The sequence below is a fragment of the Protopterus annectens genome, chromosome 2.part1 (assembly GCF_019279795.1).
Source record: "Protopterus annectens isolate FY-2018-M chromosome 2.part1, PAN1.0, whole genome shotgun sequence".
Lineage (NCBI taxonomy): Eukaryota > Metazoa > Chordata > Ceratodontiformes > Protopteridae > Protopterus > Protopterus annectens.
Window position 1 is genome coordinate 1,578,447,905 of NC_056729.1, and position 21,516 is coordinate 1,578,469,420.

General features: G+C 40.4%; 1 protein-coding gene across 3 annotated transcripts in view; it reads left to right on the top strand.

Moving 5' to 3' along the window:
* Window positions 1–21,516, top strand: part of LOC122794543 (claudin-16-like) — a 536,954-nt gene that overhangs the window by 88,734 nt on the left and 426,704 nt on the right. For 2 of the 3 annotated variants that reach the window (XM_044063025.1, XM_044063023.1), the window contains exon 2: window positions 16,738–16,864. The exons of the other annotated variant lie outside the window; for it this stretch is intronic. In XM_044063025.1, coding sequence (XP_043918960.1) covers window positions 16,738–16,864 — 127 coding nt within the window. The remainder of the gene's footprint in view (window positions 1–16,737; window positions 16,865–21,516) is intronic. 3 annotated transcript variants of the gene reach the window in all.

Genomic DNA, 21,516 nt, shown 5'->3' on the forward strand with positions numbered 1-21,516 from the left:
TGCAGTAGGTGTAGCTCTGCAAAACAGGCTACTATTTTTCAAATGATTTAGGCCTAAAACATGGATGCGGCCTCTTTTGAGTTTAGCAGGGCTCCTGTATGGCACAGCAGGGAGTGTAAGGTCTTCCTTTACCTGCTGCATAGGGATCACAGGGAATGTCTGCTGGGGGAATACGATTCCGGAAACCAACTTGCCAAGGTATTCAATAATGCTACTGGAATCACACTCTCTAGTTAACAGTGAAGGTACAAGTATAGTAACCTGCAGAGGCAAATCCACACCTCCTCCTCTTGTTGGAAGAAAAGATTAGGAAGAAGCCACTTTATTACTTTAAGCATTCTGTACTCAGTGAAGCAGTGTACATTAAGTGTAGCACCTGTAGCTGTAATGGCCCTATGTTGTTAGGGATATATCATGATGAGTATTGTTTGTTTTATGGTTTCCAGTGGCCCAGGATACACAGAAAAAACAGGCTGGTCTGTCTTAGGAGGCATGCTATCTAGATAGTGGGGGTATGTACTGTACTGCTGCCCAGTACTGTACTGTTCGAATGATGTGTTAACACACAGTACTAAACTGTTGCCTACATTTCATTTTTTTATTTTGTTTCTTTTTTGTTTTATTGTTCTTCCCTTTATATTTGTTTTATTTTTAACCATTTATTGCCTTTTCTACATGATCACCCATGGTGCATGCTGTGGTGAGGCAGTGGCCACTGATGATGGTGACCATACAGAAGGTGGCCTGGTGGTTTGTTAGTGGCCTCAGAGGGCATTTTCAGAACGGTGATCAAAGGATCTTTGTCTGAGAGTGGTATGGAGGACCTCTCCTGTGTCAGACAGCAAGAAGTAAGGCAGCTGGTGTGGCCTGAGGTGGACTGGCAGCTGGATGCCCACAATGGAACCCTACAGCCTCCCCTTATGTGGATGAAGCAGTCACATGGCTAGCTGGTCCCATCCATTGTGCCAGAGGCAGTACCCATCCATGATGTCAGCCACACAACTAACTCACATCTGGATGACTTCCCCTCTAGGCTGGAGAGGCAGGCTCTCCTCTCCCCCCTCCATCCCCCATTATTTGATTTATTTAATTTATTTATTTATTTCTACTTATTCTTTGTTGACTGGGTTAGTCCCACAAGGCTATTAGCCTCTTTTCAGGGGAGACTTGTGGAGGTATTTATACTACTAGTGGAAATTTGGCCCAGCAAAATCAATGTACATCACTCCATACCCCCCCATCACTAGTTGTCTGACCTCAGTCCATGTATCTCCAGTTTTGCTCCGTATGTGTCATTACCTCCCCTATCAGCCTTTGTCTGCATTCTGTGTTCATTGGTCATGATTCCTTCCCTATACCCTCCAAACTACCCACACTTTCTCCTTGCTATATTTCTTCTTTACTCTTCTCCTGAAAAATGGTCACCTATAACCCCAAGAAAGTGTAACCTACTTCCTCCAACCTATTTCCCTTCCTGATGCCCTCTGTGTGTTCCACAGCTTGTTCCTTTCACTGCTGCCTGTACTACCTTCCTCTTTCTACCCATTTATATCATAAAATGACTTGGCCCTTTGTTGTGGCACCCTTGCATAGGTTGCTTGCACTGCCTGCGTTTCAGCTACAGGACAATTCAGTGCACTCAAACAAACCTGGTACTGTTGAATATGCAAAACATCAGGAATGCAACCTGCCTGATGCTTTCCCTTGGGTCACATTAACACACACAGCGAGGTCACTCCAAGTGTGTGGTTACTGCCATTGTCATGGCTGTGAAATTTCATTATGCAGATATGAACCTTGCATGAAAACACTGTACTGGCACCTGTGCATGGCTAATCCACACAGAGACAAGTCACACCAAATCCATTGCACTATTTATCACTGTGCAGTAATGTTATGTGTTTTTCTTTATATCCCATAGTCTGAGTATCATATCCTAACAAAAGTAAACAAACCAAGCCAGATCTACTTAGGCTATAAACATGCAACACCCAAAACATGAAATATCCAGCCTAAAAACAAAAATGCAAACTAATGATGCAAAATTAATAAACATATAACACACAACCTGGAAATGCACACTACTAAGCATCCCATCCAGTTGACTAGGTTGCACTTAAATGGGTCAGGGAACTACTATGCTACTATTACATAAAAGAGGTATTTTCTGTTATAAATATCTATCATAGCGGCAGGTCTTATTTGTATTACAGTGGAAGTTCAGATCCCTTGAGCAGGTGTTTGGGTGTAATTAACTTTGTAGAAGAGAATAATCCTTTGCAGGTCTCTAGGCTAGGCTGAGGTTCCCTCTCAAAAGTTGACAGGACATAGAAAATAGTGAGAATGCTTTAAGGCAGTCAAGGTAGGCCAAGGTGGACATGTCCTTAATTGTCTTAGTAAAGAAACATAGTGGTCTCTCAAGTTGGGTCATGTGCTTAGACAGCTACATACCAAAGGGGTCATTATACTCTATAGTTGGCCTGATAAGTGAAGAGTAAAGGGAGATGATGTCCTCTTTATACCTCAAGGATATACCCCTGGTGATTGATATAGCTATATAAAAGTCCTTCGGATAAGACTCTTCAAACTACTAAAGCTCAGAAAAAACGTCCGGTAGAAGAAAAAGGAAGCTGCAAACTGTAGATGCATATCTATATAATTGTCTGTTTTTGTCATTTGTTTTTAAACAAGGCTACCTTTGTACTTTGTACTTTTTCATTCATATCGTTGTTTTGTTTATATTTTTTGTTTACTGCTAGTGTTGGAGCTTTTCTCCCCGGGCCTCTACTGAAAACGGATGTATGTCCAGCTAGACTAGCCCGGTCAACAAATGTAAAAATAAATAAAAAAATAAAAATAAAATAAAAATTAAGCTGCTTTTTTAATACATACACTTTTCGTCCGGGCACAGTCCAGACTTCTTCAGACACAAAAACACAATAAATCTAAAAGCACACACTGAACTACGCATGTAGATACAGCTCATGACTAGTTGTGCCTATCTTAGCTGTGCTTAACTAATTAGACAATTAAATGATTAAATAATTAAATACCACAAGAAACTCCCATCCTTCATTCGTCTCACTTATTGTTGAAATACAGAATGTCACTGAACAGCCTATCACTGTCAACTCTAAGAATATATATACAAAAATATACAAAGATAAATATATTCACAGTGAGATATAGTCACCAGTAAATCATAAGAAGCAAATGATAAACAATGACATTAAAAGCACCATAAAATCAGGTTAAAAGCAAATAAAACATATATTTCAATGGCTCAACTGAATAAAACTCATTCAAAGTGTATACTGCGCCGTTCAAATGTTATCAAAAGAAACTTACACTTAGCCTGAATAATGTACCTAAATTCCTTACGTTTAAAACATTTACAGGCATTTTATAGTAAATGTTACTCACTAGACATTGGTGAAAGACCACTTAAACACAAGTTATCCTTATTTATCACCCCACGCTATGTCTTTCTACGATACAAAACATTCAGTGCTGACCCAGAAGCACTACAATCCACAACAAAGGGTCCAGCTGGGAAAAACAGATAAAATTAGCGTATACTAAAATCCACCTAGAGTGGATTCATCAAAATTCCACCTATGAGCCTTATGGCCCAGTCTAACTGTCAGCGAGTAAATTATTTATTTATGTATGAACACAGATCATATACTGCATTCACCAATTCAAATGGAATCAAGATGGACCAAACCATCCCTTCTGGTATACATAGGGTGGTTTAATAAAGAAGGACACTCATAATCTGGAGTCTTAGTACTTGTAAATGGGCTAACCAGACAAGGGAAATATAAAGGAAAACATCTATGGAGTGCAAAAATTATAAATATTGAATTGGATAAGTGAATTGAGATAAATAATAACATTCGTCAATGGGATGAATAATGCTCCCCCCTATATCAGCTTCAAAAGGTAAATCTACCATGGTGAACACTGAAGTCCTTAGAAAATATTTTACAAATTCTTCCTAGATATACATAACAACTTCACTCAGACACATATAACAGGACTATTCAGGGGGATATATAAAGTACAGTTGTATACACTTACCATAAATGTAGATGTTTGAGTTTATTCACTGTTGCAGTCATTACATTTGGGTTATCTGCCTGCAGGTAGCCCTCAGCCGGCCTGATTATCAAAGTCTTGGGTCCTGCATCTGATGCTGTCTCTTCTTCCATGACATCAGGTAGTCAGGGGTATAAAGCATGCAGCTGACGCCATTACATCAGTTTTTCTTGCCCCAGATGTCAGGTGCCCCTATAAAGGGAAGTAATTATATACAAGGTTACACCTCCAACAAAAAGCAAATACACCAGAAAGCTTAAATATAGTAAACAAGAAGAAAAGTATAACCAATAGAAGTCGGGGCTGGAGGGAGGGTAACCAGGACTGCAACAGTGAATGCACTTGAACATCTACATTTATGGTAAGTGTACACAACTGTACTATGTTCTTTGTGTTTCACTGTTGCAGTCATTACATTTGGGTAGATTCCCAAAGCTAAGGAAGGGAGGAGGCAGTTAGAGAGCATTAGGACCAGCTATTAAGCCCTGCAAGACTGCAGTGGCAAAACCAGCTCTGGATTTAGAAACAAATAGGCAAGTGGTAATGCTTGGTGAAGGTATGTACAGAGCTCCAGGTAGCAGCTTCTAGGATGTCCCTGGTTGGAACACCTCTGAGAAAGGCTGTTGAAGAAGATGCAGCCCTGGTGGAATGTGATCTTATCCCTGTGGGGTAGGTTTTCCATGGTGCTTATAGCAGAAATGAATGCAATGGCCTATCCACTTAGAAATGGTTTGCTTTGAAATGGTCTTCCCCTCTGCCCCTGCAGTAAAGGCAACTAGTAGCTGTTCAGATGTTCTTCGTGTTTTACTGTTGCAGTCATCACATTTGAGTTATCTGCTTGCAGTAGCCCTCAGTCGGCCTGATTATCAAAGTGTTGGGTCCTGCATTGGTTGCTGTCTCATCTTCCATGACGTCAGGTAGTCAGAGGTATAAAGCATGCAGCTGACGCAATTACTTCAGTCTTTCTTGCTGTGCAGTGCCCGAAGCAGAAGCAGTTCGCAAGTGCCAATTGGCCGACTCCTGAAATTTTCGTTTTCGAGTTTCAGAACTGAAGTCTTCAACTAAAGCTAAGTACCCTGTTGGGGAAACTTTTTCTTGCTCTAAACTGATGTCAGTAAAAGTCAATAATTGTATTTCTTGTGAAAAACAAATACCTCCTAAAGATTTTCATTCGTACTGTATTCCTTGCCTAGGCCCTGACCACGATGTACCTCGCTGTCGGTTTTGTGCCTTATTTAAACAACAAACTATTTGTCGTCGGTATATTTATGCTTCTAAATATTTGGTACTTGGTTCAATTATCCAGATATGTCTTTGGAAAGCCATCTGACTGCCGACATTCTGAAAAAAACGCAAAGATAAAGACAGAGACAGACCTACTAGGTCCAAAGCTGCTGACGACAATTCTCCTAAGCTAGTCGCCAGTTCGCCGGTACTCAGTGAGGTGCTTTTGCAGCCCTTGATATCCGCTACTTCAGATTCACAGGCCTCTACTGAGACCCATTCGGAGTCCGTTATGCTGCAAAATGTTTCAACTGTAGAACGTACGGATGTCTCTACCTTGGATGGGTCCGGAGCCACTGTGCAAGGGCTGGCTTCTGAGGGTGTATTCAGGCCTACTGACTTGCATATTAAACCAATGCCATCTTCTTCTTCAAGGCCTAAAACTCGAACCATGCCTAGAAGACTGACGCCCATACCGCATGGTCAGGCCTCTATGCCTAAAAAACAAATGATAAGAATGGCTGAAGACCTTATTACTTTAATCAGGGGAAGCCAACCTTCCCCCTCTAAGAGACCTAGGACTGAATTTGCTTATGATACTTCTGATCAGGATTCTGAAATTGTTGATGATGCCTTTTTGGATTCTAGCTTGGCCCCTGATTCTTTACCTCCTGCTCCCAGAAAACCTGATAGATATTACAGGGTTCCTGACTCTCACAAGTTCCTTTTTAAAAATCCTACTGCAGATCCTGAGACCATTTCACAGGGACCCAAGGGCATTAAAGCTACTTCTGCCAAAAATCCTACCCCCTCTGATAGAGATTCCAGGGCGCTGGATAGATGGGGTAGGAAGGTATACAGTTCTGCAACCTTAGCTATTAGGGCCTTAAACTGCCAGTTTCATATGTTAAAGTATCAACAGCATATTACTGGATTGCTTAAACAGAAAATGTTGTTGATTCCTGACTATGCTAAAAATAAGGATTTACAGGATTCAATGCATTCTGCTGAACAAGTTGGAAAACATACTTTGCAATGTGGTTTTAATTCACTAGAGGCATCTTGCAGGGCTGTTGTCACTGGGTCTGTACTTAGAAGGCATGCTTGGCTTAAGGAGCAATCTTTTCCAGATCATGTATAAATTGCTGGATGCTCCCTTAAATCAGGAACGCCTGTTTGGCAACAAAGCAGAAGAAGTACTTAAAAAGATGGAGGAAAAAGCTACATCTATGTAAACTGTTAAAGATTTCCTACAAGTGCAGCCTCCAAGATTTAGTAGGCATTGGCCCTCTAAGAATTAGTCCTTTCCTGCCTCTTCCAGGCCTTCTCAGTCCAAACCCAGAATCAGCAGAACACCCAGGCTTCAGTCCCAGGGTACACACGGGACTAAGCAGTGGGGGGCTCGCACTTCCAAATCGGGGAGTAGTAAGACTCCCCACTATGGTAAACTGTCTTAATGACTTAACTTTGAAACTTCCAAGCCCTTCTCAACTGACTGCTCCTTTAGGGGGAAAGATTGCTGTGCAGGCAAAAAACTGGGAACTCATTACCCAGGACAAATGGGTTTTAAATATAGTTTCCCAAGGATACAGATTTCACTTCCACACATTACTAACCCCAAACGGTTGGCCAGATCTACCCCCAAATCAGGGGGCAGAGGCTCAAAAGCAAGTACTTTCTCTCTTAAGCATAAGGGCTATTCAAACTGTACCAGAAGAGGAAACGGGACAAGGTTTCTACTCAAGACTTTTCCTGGTACCCAGAAAAGACAACTCACGGTGTCCTATCCTGGACCTTTCTATCCTAAACACCTTTTTGGTGATCACAAAATTCAAGATGCTAACCCTTCACCAGTTGCTTCCTATGCTAGGCAAGGATACCTGGTTGGCAGCACTGGATCTAAAGGAAGCCTACCTGCACATCCCAATCAGGGAATCTTGCAGAAGATACCTACGCTTCAAAGCAGGCTACATGCATTATCAGTTCTCTGCACTGCCCTTTGGCTTATCTACTGCGCCCAGGGTATTCACAAAGTGCCTAGCTCCAGTCATTGCTTTTTGCAGGCAAAGAAATATTCAAATTTACCCATACCTGGATGATTGTCTAATTCAGGCAGAAAGCCAGGACATACTTTTGAATCATCTGGCATTTGTACAAAAGGGGCTAACTTGTCTGGGGTACACCATAAACAAAAAGAAATCACATCTTGTACCCTGTCAACAAATTATATTCCTGGGAGCAAGCTTGAAGAAAGGAATTTTAACTCTGCAGTTGCAGCTGGCTCAAAAGGAGGTAGAGTGAATTTTTTCAATACAAAGTTAAGGTCCCAGGCTGGAGTTGGGGCTCTCCTGGGTGGTCTTAAGTTTTTGGCTCCTCTGAGGAACTGCTTGACATCTTTACCATTAATTGTCCTGGAAGAATATGGTCCTTGAAGGCTGTCAGAGAATTCTGTACAGCTAGCATTTCTTTTTGATTGATATGCAGGTGCATTTGACTCAGGTTCCATTTGCCCTGAATGCTCTGCCCTGCCAAGTCAGCCCCCCATGCATAGTCTGATGCGTCTGTTGTTAGGGTTTGGGCGGCAGGGGGTAGAGTGAATGGCAGTCCCTTGTTGTGGTAGCAGGCCTCTGGCCACCAAAGAAACTCTGTCTTTATACAAGGAATGATAGGGATCATTGATTCGAGGTCCTGTGAATGTTGACACCATAGGCTTTTTAGATACCATTGTAGTTTCCTCATATGCACTCTTGCATATGGAATTAGTAGGATGCAAGAGGCCATGAACCCCAGTGCTTGCTGTATTTTCCTTGCAGATAGCTGGGTCTTTGTGGCCAGTAGTTTGAAGTAGGCAGTCAAATAAACTTGTTTCTCTGGTGTGAGGTAGGCCACCTGGGAAGTTGTGTTCAAGCTTGCTCCCAGGAATACAATTTGTTGGCAGGGTACTAGGTGAGATTTCTTTTCGTTTATGGTGTACCCCAGTGAGGTTAGCAGTTTCTTTACAAATGCCAGATGATTTAATAGTATGTCCGGGCTTTCTGCCTGAATTAGACAATCGTCCAGGTATGGGTGTATTTGAATATTTCTTTGCCTGCATAATGCAATGACTGGAGCTAGGCACTTTGTGAACACCCTGGGTGCAGTAGATAAGCCAAAGGGCAGTGCAGAGAACTGATAGTGCATGTGGCCTGCTCTGAAGCGTAGGTATTTTCTGCAAGATTCTTTTATTGGGATGTGCAGATAAGCTTCCTTTAAGTCTAAAGTTGCCAACCAGGCATTTTTTCCTAGCATGGAAAGCAGCTGATGAAGATAGCATTTTGAATTTTGGGATTAACAAGAAAGTGTTTAGAATAGACAGGTCCAGGATAGGATGCCAGGAGTTGTCTTTTCTGGGTACCAGGAAAAGTCTTGAGTAAAAACCTTGTCCCCTTTCCTCTTCTGGGACAGGTTGAATAGCCCTGATACTTAGAAGTGAGAGAACCTGCTGTTGAGCCTCTGCCCACTGATTTGGGGGTAGGTCTGGCCAACTGTGTGGGGTTGGTAAGGAGTGGAAGTGGAATCTGTATCCTTGGGAAACTATATTTAAAACCCATTTGTCTTGGGTAATGAGTTCCCAGTTTTTTGCATGCAGGGCGATTTTTCCCCCTAAGGGAGCAGACAGTTGAACAGGGCTTAGAAGGTTTAAGGTTAAGTCATTGTGACAGTTTACCATAGGGGGGGTGTCTTACTACTTACAGCTTTGGAAGTGGGAGCTCCCCACTGCTTAGGCCTGTGAGTACCTTGAGACTGCAGCCTAGGTGGTCTGCTGTTCCTGGGTTTGGACTGAGGAGGCCTGGAAGAGACAGGAAAGAACCATTTCTTAGAAGGCCAATGTCTACTAAATCTGGGAGGCTGTACTTGCAGGAAATCTTTAACAGTTTGCATAGATATAGCTTTTTCCTCCATCTTTTTAAGTACTTCTTCTGCTTTGTTGCCAAACAGGCGGTCTTGGTTTAAGGGAGCATCCAGTAATTTAGCTTTAACATGATGTGTCAAATTTTGCTCCTTAAGCCAAGCATGCCTTCTAAGAACAGACCCAGTGACAGCAGCCCTGCAAGATGCTTCTAAAGAGTCAAGACCACACTGCAAAGTATGTTTACCAACTTGTTCAGCAGAATGCATTAAATGCTGTAATTCTTTTTTTCAGCACAGTCAGGAATCAACTTTATTTTTTGTTTAAGTAGCCCTATAATATGCTGCTGATACTTTAGCATATGAAACTGGCAGTTTAAGGCCCTAATGGCCAAAGTAGCAGAAGTGTATACCTTCTTACCCCATCTGTCCAGGGCCCTGGAATCTCTATCAGAGCGGGTAGGGTTTTTGGCAGTAGTAGCCTTAATGCCTTTGGGTCCCTGTGAAATGGTCTCTGGGTCCGCAGTAGGATTCTTAAAAAGGAACTTGTGAGAGTCAGGTACTCTGTAATACCTGTCAGGTTTTCTGGGAGCTGGAGGTAAAGTGTCTGGGGCCAGGCTAGATTCCAAGAAGGCATCATCTACAATGTCCAGTACAGGAGGGATAGCTAAAGGCCTGTGTTGAGGTAGGAGTAAGAATTCCCTAAGCCTCTTTTTGGAGTCAGAGTAATCCTGGTTTCCCAGCGGAAATTCTCCCTCAGAGTGTGCAAGGTTTCACCAAAAGAAAAATCTTCTGGAGGGGAAGCAGAGGGAATAGAGTCCTCTGCATCAGAATCCTCATAGGTAGATAAGGGCAAATCCCGGTCATCAGAAGAAACAGAAATGTTAGAATCCTGATCAGAAGAATCAGAAGGAAAATCAGTTCTAGGTCTCTTAGAGGAGAAGGCTGGCTTCCCCTAATTAGAGTAATAAGGTCTTCAGCCATTCTTATCATTTGTTTTTTAGGCATGTGGGCCTGACCATGTGGTTTGGACGTCAGTTTTTTTAGGTGTGGGTCGAGATTTAGGCCTTGAAGAAGAAGATGGCATCGGTTTGCAATGCAAGTCCATAGGCCTAAATACACTCTCAGAAGCCGGTGCCTGCACAGTGGCTCCAGACCCATCCAAGGTAGAGACATCCGCAGGTTCCATAGTCGAAGAAGCATCTCGCGGCATACCGGACTTCGAATGGGTCTCAGTAGAGGCCTGCAAATCTGAAGTAGCAGGTATCAGGGGCTGCAAAAGGGCCTCACTGAGTACCGGCGAACTGGCGACTAGCTTAACGGAAGCATCGTCGGCAGTTTTGGACCTATGCGGTTTGTCTCTGTCTTTATCTTTACGTCTGTTCGGAATATCAGTAGTCGGGTGGCTTACTGAAGCCATTTCTGGATAATTAAACTGAGTACCGAAATAGTTTGCTGCAAAAATGGACCGACGACAAATAGTTTGAGGATTGAATAAGGCACAAAACTGACAGCGAGGGACTTCGTGATCTGAGCCTAGACAAGGAATCCAGTAGGAATGAAAATATTTACGAGGTATTTGCTTTCCACAGGTAATACAATTGTTAACCTTTACTGACATCGATTTAGAGCAAGAAAATGGATCCCCAATGGGGTACTTAGCTTTTTGAAGACTTCTGTTCTGAAACTCAAAAACGAAAATTTCAAGAGTTGGCTGACTGGCAATTGCGAACTGCCTCTGCTTCAGGCACCGTGCGGCAAAAAAGACTGATGTAATGGTGTCGGCTGCATGCTTTATACCCCTGACTACCTGACGTCAATAATGAAGAGACAGCATCTGACGCAGGACTCAAGACTTTGATAATCAGGCCGGCTGAGGGCTACCTGCAGGCAGATAACCCAAATGTAATTACTTCAATAGTGAAACATGAAGAACATCCCTAAGTAACTACAATCAACATGCACATCAAATGTAGACTTAGGGATAGGTGTCTCAGAATAATTGTTAGAAAGTGAGTGATAAGCAACGCATATTGTACCTCGATACCAACGGAGCAGTCCAAGCAGGGGACTTAGAACAAAATGAACTAAGTCCCATCAACAAAAATGAACACTTGGACCTACAACCAGACACTCACATAACTAACACAATTACTCCCTGGCCCTTGAATTACTAAAACTAAACATGTTTATGCCCTAATTTGGACGTTAACTGAAGCAATTAAATAACTTTCTGGCTCAAATATTATTATAGGTATTAGAAATAGATATAGAATAATCAGACCTTGGAGTACTTAATGCAGATCAGATGTAAGCTTAATGGTGAAAAGGGAGAAGGGGGTCCTTAAATAACAAGACATACTTGGACCTTGAATTCACCGCTGACATAAATAACTACATTATTCATAGACTCATATACTGTGAAAGGTCCCTTATAATATGCATGTTGATTGTAGTTACTTAGGGTTATATATCCCCCAAATAGTCCTGTTATATGTGTCTAGGTGAAATTGTTACATATATGTAGGAAGGATTTGTAAAATATTTTCTAAGGACTTCCGTGTTCACCATGGTAGATTTACCTTTTGAACCTGATATGGGGGGACCATTATGCATCCCATTGACGAATGTTATTATTTATCTCAATTCACTTATCCAGTTCAATATTTATAATTTTTGCACCCCATAGATGTTTTCCTTTATATTTTCCTTGTCCGGTTAGCCCATTTACAAGTACTAAGACAACGGATTTTGAGTGTCCTTCTTTATTAAACCACCCTAGGTATACCAGAAGTGATGGTTTGGTCCGTCTTGATTCCACTTGAATCGGTGAATACAGTATATGATCTGTGTTCATACATAAGTAAATAATTTACTCGCTGACAGTTTTTTGTCTTTAGACTGGACCATAAGGCTCATAGGTGGAATTTTGACAAATCCACTCTAGGTGGATTTTAGTGTACGCTAATTTTATCTGTTTTTCCAAGCTGGACTCTTTGTTGTGGATTGCAGTGCATCTGGGTCAGCATTGAATGTTCCGTATAGTAGAAAGACGTGGCGTGGGGTGATAAAGTAAGGTTAACTTGTGTTTAAGTGGTCTTTCACCAATGTCTAGTGAGTAACATTTACTATAAAACTTCTCTAAATGTTTTAAACGTAAGGAATTTAGGTACATTATTCAGGCTAAGTGTAAGTTTCTTTTGATAACATTTGAACGGCGCAGTTCTCAAGGAGCTGTATACACCTTGAATGCATTTTATTCAATTGAGCCATTGGAATATATGTTTTTTTTTTGCTTTTAACCTGATTTTATGGTGTTTTAATGTCATTTATCATTTGCTTCTTATGAGTTACTGGTGACTATATCTCACTGTGAATATGTTTATCTTTGTATATTTTTGTATATATATTCTTAGAGTTGACAGTGATAGGATGTTCAGTGACATTCTGTATTTCAACAATAAGTAAGACGAATGAAGGGTGGGGTTTCTTGTGGTATTTAATTATTTAATCATTTAATTGTCTAATTAGTTAAGCACAGCTAAGATAGGCACAACTAGTCATGAGCTGTTCCTACATGAGTATTTCATTGTGTGCTTTTACATTTATTGTGTTTTTGTGTCTGAAGTCTGGACTGTGCCTGGACGAAAAGTGTGTATATTAAAAAGAAGCTTAATGCATCAACAGTTTGCAGCTTCCTTTTTCTTCTACCGGACGTTTTTTCTGAGTTTTAGTCTTTTGGATAAACATTAAACCAAGACCACATCCGCACGATTTGGTGGTAGTACAGATGGATGCAAAAGACACCATGGATCTTATTGAAAAGAGTAGGAGATATTCACCCAGTTTCCTGGCCAAATTTATCCTAGTTGAACTAAGCCAGTCAATAAACTGTAGATAAAATAAAATAAATAAAATGGATTTCCTAATAGCAGTAGTGTTGCAGTGGTCAAAAATAGTTCATTGTCAATGAAAGTACCCAAGTCTAATAACAAAGTCAGTTTTTTTGGGGTGTATGACCTATGTGATAGGAGCATGGGTACCTAGGCTTGCCAAAGGATACAATACTGCATTTCATGGTATTTAGTTTGAGGCTGTGGTCTAAGCATCACTTAGCTCCTGAGTCTATGTACCATCACTTGTTAGTGCACATTAGGGCCTTCTGCAGAATCTGATGGTCAGTCGGGGTGTTTATAACTGCTTTCAGTTTACAGTCATTGGCAAACTTTGTTAGCCACAGGCCCTTGGTATCATCCTTGACATCAGGAATATAGATACCAAAGAGGAGGGGCCCCAGTATACACTCCTGAATTACACCACTGGTGTGCCTCCAACTCTAGTAGTTCACCAGATTTAGGAGGCAGAATCTGCCTTTAACAAACCCAAACTGGTCTGGGACTAAGGTTTGAGGATTTCCTGTGTCTCGTTAAAGAGTTCCATGATGACATACTTCTTTGCTTTACAGCTAAGCCTTGTAAGGCTTATGGGTCCATAATCTCCCAGATCAGTAGGGGGTCCCCCTTTGTGGAGTGGGATGACTAAAGCAGTTTTCTATACCTCTGGCACAAATTCAGAGGAGATGCTGAGATTAAACAGACTTAATAACGAATCAGAAGAGAGCCTAGCACATTAACAAGGCTCATGGAATAAGTGTTCTTAGCCTTGGAGAGAGCACTTAGTACTTGCTTAGAAGTGACCACAGGGGTTGCACAGGCATACTAATGTGTTGCAGACAATTAGGTATTGATAATGAAGTAAAGTTTGAGCTGGATTTATCTGCTAATACGTTGGAAATAGGATCAGTATATGCTTTTTTAGTTTCAGTTTCAACTCAAAGCAATGTTGGGTATTACTTCTGAGTTTCAACGCAAATCAATGTTGGGTATTACTTCTGAGGTACCTGTGTATATATGTCTGGGTGGTTGTCCTGCAGAAGATAGATATGGGAAGCTGGCTCTGTGCGTGTGCATGTCTGTGTTGTAGCATGCATGTTGGTCAGTGAATGAGTCTTTCTGTGAGTGTGAGCGAGGGTGTAGGAACTTGTTTGTAGCTGCTAGCACATATACACACACACACACACACACACACACACACACACACACACACACACACACACATATATCTATCTATATATATATATATATATATATATATATATATATATATATATATATATATGGGTCTACTACACATGATCGAAATTTTGGCTGAGACCAGAACATCAAAAGTTCAAAACACTGAAAAGTCATTTGACTGAAACTCATAACACTAACACATTAAAGTAAAAGGTATATGCCCTTTCCCCCACTGTAGTGCGATCCTGGAGTTAGTATATATAGTTAGGGTTTGTGTGGGGGGCACAGCCCCCCATTTTTGGGTGTGTGGGGGGGCGTAACCCCCCACATAGTTTAGGTATATATTGTCTTCTGCAAAGAGTTCTTCACTGCAGTTTTAAGTATCCATCTGTATGTTTTAAAATGTATAACGTATGTGGGGGGCTATGCCCCCCCTACACCCCCCCCTAACTATATATACTAACTCCAGGATCGCACTACAGTGGGGAAAAGGGCATATACCTTTTATTTTAATCTGTCAGTGTTATGAGTTTCAGTCAAATGAGTTTTCAGTGTTTTGAACTTTTGATGTTCTGTTCTCAGTCAAATGAATTTCAATCATATGAAATTTTGATCATGTGTACTAGACCCATATATATATATATATATATATATATATATATATATATATATATATATATACATACATATATATATATATATATATATATATATATATATATATATATATATATATATATATATATATATACACGTTTGTGTGTGTGAGTATGTAAAGAAAAATGCTCACACACTCTCTCTCACACACACACACACACACACACGCACACACACACACACACACACACACACACACACACACACACACACACACACACACACACACACACACACACACACACACCGATATGTATATTATATGAAATAAACCAATATCTCTGTATGTCTGTCTGTCTCTGTTTTTCTGTCCATCTGTCTATACATACATACAGAAGTCCAGACATTAAGTATGCCTGAATGTATTTCTTTTTAACCTAAATGATTGCAAGACTGCGGCTTGTGCAGCTATTATTTTAGCCTTGTAGGGTTTCAGATTTTTTTCTTTTCCTCATGTTCGTGTGACCATAAAGTTAGTATATTTAAGTAAGTAAGTGGGGGAAACTTCCTCACTATGAGGGGTGCAGGTGTGGCTTGCTCCTTGTATATAAAACAATGCTAGGTGTGTGTTGTGTGACAGGTTTGGCAGGCTATTCCTTTTTCATTTTGGACTGATAAGCTTGCCTTCCATATGTTCCAAGCTATTGTCTTGTAGTTGATCTATACCTATATAAAGATAGATTAGACAGCTAGCACACAGATGACAGGTATTTAGATAGACAGATAGACCATATGCTGTTTCAATCTCTAGTATCAGGAAACTGTAACAATTATATTGCAAAAAATAGCCATATGTTCAATGGCATCTACCAGGAAGAAAGAAAGAGCCAACTGTATAGATACAAGGGCAAAAAACAAAATAAATACCATAGTCTGCAGGTAAAATCAGAGTTAGTTGTGGGTTGGCACATAACAGACCAAACTGCTTTACATTTCACTACATCAGCAGTAACTTCACAATGAAGCAAGTGAAGTTGTGTGGAAGCAGGGGAATACAAGTAAAAGCACTTACTGCATCTGAAAGTTATCTTTTCCAGAAAGTACCTCTGCTCTGGTCAAAGTAGTGCAAACCGAGCTGAAGCATGCTCAAACTGGGACTCTTGATAAGTAATCTACTCTGGAAACACTAGGGTCATGTGATGCACGTGCACAATAACAATACAAAGCACTTACTGAGTCAGTCTGATGGGATCCTTGACATTGTCCATTTAATTAGAACGAACTGTTTGCTGTTGCCCAGGTACAGGACATGGAAACAGGAGAGAAAAAATATACGCTTCGATGGCTTTTTCCTGAAGACTGTCTTAATTTTTGTAGACACAGAAAAGACTGCGACAGTACAGTGACAGATGTGAAGTTCCTTAGTATGATAGTAAAAATAGGAGATAATTAAACCAATACCCTGAAATGTTCTGTTTTAAGTAAGCAAAGTGGCTACATACTTCTTAATCTCCTTAGCTGCTAATAGTAGGTTTAAAGACAGCAACTCCATCTGCTGGTCAGAAGGGAAGCATAGTTATTATTGTATTCACCAGTACACAAGTGCACTGAGAAGAAGAAACTGAGGAAATGGCAGATTTTTCTTTCCCTAGTTGTGCTGTTAACATAATAAGGTTACATTATTTTTTTAGCTTGTCCAGTGGAACACCAGTTACAGCAATACATCCCAGATCTGTAATGCTTACCTACAGTTATAACATAAATGTTGAGTATCATGTAATTTATTGTCTAAATAGAAATATTTGCCAGGCATTATTTGTGTACTGGTAACTGATTATTTTTTGTCTTCCAGATTAACAGCAAAGGCTCTGTTATACTGAGTTTGCGTTACAAGGGTCTCTGGAAAGAATGTGTTTGGGACAGTTTTGTTAAAATTTGGACCTGTGATGTTTTTGGATCTTATTTAAACAAGCACCCAGGTAACAAGAAGTGAAAAAAAAATCACAACACAGTCTAATGGCATATGTTCTGATGAAATTAGTTTTATCTCATGTTGTTATTACAAGCAATGTCTCTAAAACTGCCTTACTTAGAGCATTCTGATGGGTAGTACAAAGGCTTAAGAATCTAGACAGTTACTGAACTGCTTCCTGTAGTCAAGAGACTTTAGTTTGATTTCATTTGCCTACTGTGGGACTCAGAGAAAGTTATTTCACCAGGCAGTACTCCTGGGTCACCATCTGAAAAGAGACACTATTGTCCAGCAGTCTTACCTGGTTAATAGATTAATAAAATAAAGGTTATTAAATCTCTGTTAAGATACTTGGAACAGATATTATTAGATATTCGAATAGATTTTAATTAACATGCTTTACACTTATTTTTATGCATGTCTGAATTTACTGCAGAAATTCTACTGTTACCTGTGTTTTGCTGGTTACCCAGAGTCCTGTTGCAGTAATCATTACAGGCAAGGCTGCTGGAAGGTTGTTAAAGTAATGAAATTCTGTTTTCTTTCACTGAAAAATTGGGAAATATGTCAGTGATTATTGCTGTATTCTTGTCATTACACTGGTTCCATTACAATTTTAGTACATACTTATATAAAAAGAATAAAAACAGATTGCATATACAAAACACTGAATACAGCAAACTAACAGATCTATAAATAACTGGGTAGATTCCAAAAACTCTTCAGTCACTAAGGCAGAGTTAATCCTGTCATAATGAAGTGCTGCCTGGACTTGCCAGGAATACCACACATCTTCTAAACATGCAGCAGTAGAAGGGGTTAAGCTAGAGAGGGACCTATGATCACAGAATGGATTTGGAAGTCTAAGCTGAAACTCCCATAGAAAAGTACTGTCACTGCCCTCAAATTACCTCACTGCACCAACGACTGATGCGACATGATATGATCTAGAAATGTTCAATGAAAATAACTCACATTATTTATTTATTTTATATTATTGTATTTAAATTTGTTAACCAGGGTAGAACACTGATCCACATGTATCTATTTCATGTCTTATGAATGCAGAACATAGCCCAAGAGACTGTGGAGACCACAGAAATCTTTCTGAGACCGCATGCTATAGCATAACACTGCATTAATGCACATAGGATTCAAAGAAGTTACAAGGCAATATAGTTTCATGGCCATTAACGCCTTTCCAATGCCCAATCTCAGGGTGCAGCCCCTTTCTCAAGGAGGACTAAGCCAGTCAGTCACAGGGTAAATGGTACCTATCCGATAATCCAGGCTTTATTTGAAGGATGATAATGTATCACTTTACATAACCTACAGGGGAAGTTAATACCAGAGATGGGAGCTGCTGCGTAATGAATCTCTCTCCATCAGGTTCTGTTTATCTGCTATAGAAAATTTAGCTGCCTTGTTCTGGTATTTGTGTAGTAACTAGGCTTGCAAAGATACACAAAATCAAGTACAACATGGCTTCTAATGATGTGGCAGATGAGGCACATAATCGCCCCTTAAGAGTCTATAAAATACTGAGTGAAGATATAGAATTTCTTGCCTTTTTTGGTTGTGCAGAGTCTTTAAGCCCCTACAGTTCTTGGTAAGGAATCTTTGGGGATTCTCTAGTTGTTTTATAGTTTTACTCTGGTACATCTCAAAGGGGATGTTGTACTCACTGATGGCTAAATATAAGTGGACGATGACTTCTTAAATCTGAATGACATAGTCTTGGTAATCAGTTATGTTAAGTAGGAGTTTGATTACTATGACTTCATGACAATCAAAGGAGAAGGAATCACCAACCCAGGCTTCGAGGTCTTTGACTACATTTTTGTTTTGTAGTGGGTATTGTCTATACTATATGTTGATGGTATGAGTTGTTTTCCAAATACAACAATACTATATTTGTTTCCTTTTAATCTGAGCCTATTTTCAATACACAAGGTATTTACTAGGGTAAGTTCTTTGAAGTATGTAAGTGTCAGAAGAGGCCCTAACAATAACATCCACTTTTGCAGTCATCTGCAGACATAGCTAACCAGAGGTTCAGGTTCCCAGTCTGCAGAATGGAGAAGTTACTGCCAAAATATAGGGGTCCGAACACAGAGCTTTGCGGGACTCCACTGATTACCTTTATAGGATCATAGGAAGTTACTAGGTTAATGGCCCTAGGGCACTTACAAAGCCTAGACAAGTTATACCCTTATTTCCACAAGCAGCATCTAATGACCGTGTTTGAGAGGGATATAGGTGGAACCCCCAGGGTGAATTTACGGTTAGCCATCCAATCGTCCAGACTCAGTTTGAAGAGGGCCAGTGAGGTGCTCTGTTTGACATGAAGTGGGAGTCTGTTCCAAAGATGTGGTAACCTCTGGGAAACAAGAGGTTTCCCTACCCCCAATTCCCACCCACTTCCAGGGGACCTAACCATAAACCTCCAGTGGCCACACCCCCATTCCTATACAACCAATCCCATCCTCTTACTCATTAAATGCTAACTACTCAAGCTCACCCCTTCTAGATACTCATTACTTCAATAAGTACTTAATCAGTTTACAAACTCAATATCCCAACTTACTACCAAACCTTGCAGAACCACCCCACTATCATCCTCTTTAAGATACCTTACCCCAATTACTTATTTACCTAACCGTTCACTATGACCATTACACCCAGATCCAAATACCCAATACTATTCCTCTTAATTGCCATCCTACCTTTACTATCTATAACTTATGTCCTAACTAAATATGAACATCTTACCTTGACTAACATCAACCAGTCCCTTAAACAATCAACCCTGACAGACCTACCACCTTACCTAAACTATATTAATATTACCTCTACACCCTCCTATTTAGTGCCAAAGTTTCATCGTTTAGTCCACATTAACTATAACCAACCCAAGAAATCAAAATACACATTCTGTAAATTCCTAAATATCATACACAGGATTAAAAATGCTAAACTTCTAGATGGTGACATCCATCCAAACCCTGGCCCCAACACCACAACCACCACTAACCCAATTAAACCAAATTCCTCTACTTCCCAAACCATCACTAAAGCATCAAACTCTTTCCTTATAGCTCACCTCAATATACAGAGTCTAAACAATGAAGTTGCCCACCTCCACGGCCTCTTAGATGTCCACTCCTTTGACATCCTTTGCCTAACAGAAACCTGGTTAAAACCTGCAACAGGACAATGAAATCACCCCACCAGGATACGATATCCTGAGATTAGATCAAATAGCCAAAAAGGGCGGGGGTGTAGCAATATTATATAAAGCAGAGTTGCAATTAACACCTATAAATGTGCAACCACCTTCTATTAGCAGCACTGAAGTCCTTATTTCTAAACTCCAAATCAACACCTATAAATCCATCTATATAATATGCGCCTACCTCCCTCCTGGTAACAATATAAACACCCTTGAAAATATTCTTTCCTGGCTGTCAACTTACTACCAACAAGAAACCATTATCCTGGGTGACTTTAATATTGATTGGAATACCTGCATCTCAGCCAACCAGACTACCCACATAATCCTTTATGATTTTTCCCAAACTATACCCTCCCCCACCAGGATCCATAAACCTAACAACAAAGAAACTACTCTAGACTGGATACTGATAAATAGTCACCCCCCTCTCTTATGAAGCAGGAATCCTTCCTGATGATGTCAGTGACCACTCACTGACCTACATAATCAGGCAAAAGATCAATGCTCATAAACCAACCTTATATAAAACCATTCAATCCAACAAAAACTTTAACCCTATTAACTTCCAAACTGAACTGAAAGCATGTGACTGGTCACCCCTAAGACACCTCCAATTAGACGAAGCAGTATCCTACTTTAATGTCAAATTCTTAGAAATCCTGGACTATCATGCCCCATCCTGCTCAATGAGAAATAGGACTAAAACTGCTCCATGGCTAAGAAAAGAGACAAGGCACACAATTATACTAAGAAATAAAATCTGGGCTAAATGGTGAGCAACTAAAAACCCAGCTGATCATCTAACATTTGGACAGCTGAGAAACGCTACCAAAAAATCTATACTTCTAGATAAAAGAAACTTCTACCACAACAACCAGCAAACCCATCAATACAAACCTCAAAAGTTCTGGGCAGGCATTAAAAGACTCCTCCACCCAGGTCAGTCCAAAACTCCCACCCCAACAGGATCCACCTATGAAACTCCTAACCATATTGCTAATGCCTTTAATACCTTCTTTACTGATGCAGTCGAAACTCTCGCCAGTTTACTACCTCCTGTTAGTACAAGTGTGTCATCCTCCTTGACGACTTTAACCCCCTCATTTAATTTACAACCAGTCCCAACATCCCTCATCTGCACTCTTCTTCATAAACTAAAACCTTGCACCCCCTCAACTGACCTTCTACCAGCAGAATATCTATAGATAGCTGCAGCAGTAATAGCCTTTCCTATTTCCATCCTTATAAATAGAACCATTACTGAAGGAACAATCCCATCTATCTGGAAAGTCTCCCACATTATCCCACTGCACAAAGGGGGCAACTCAACTGAACTCTCAAACTACCACCCAATAGCTCTACTCTCTCCTTTAGCTAAAATTATGGAAAAATATATCCACCGCCAACTACTAGACCACCTACTG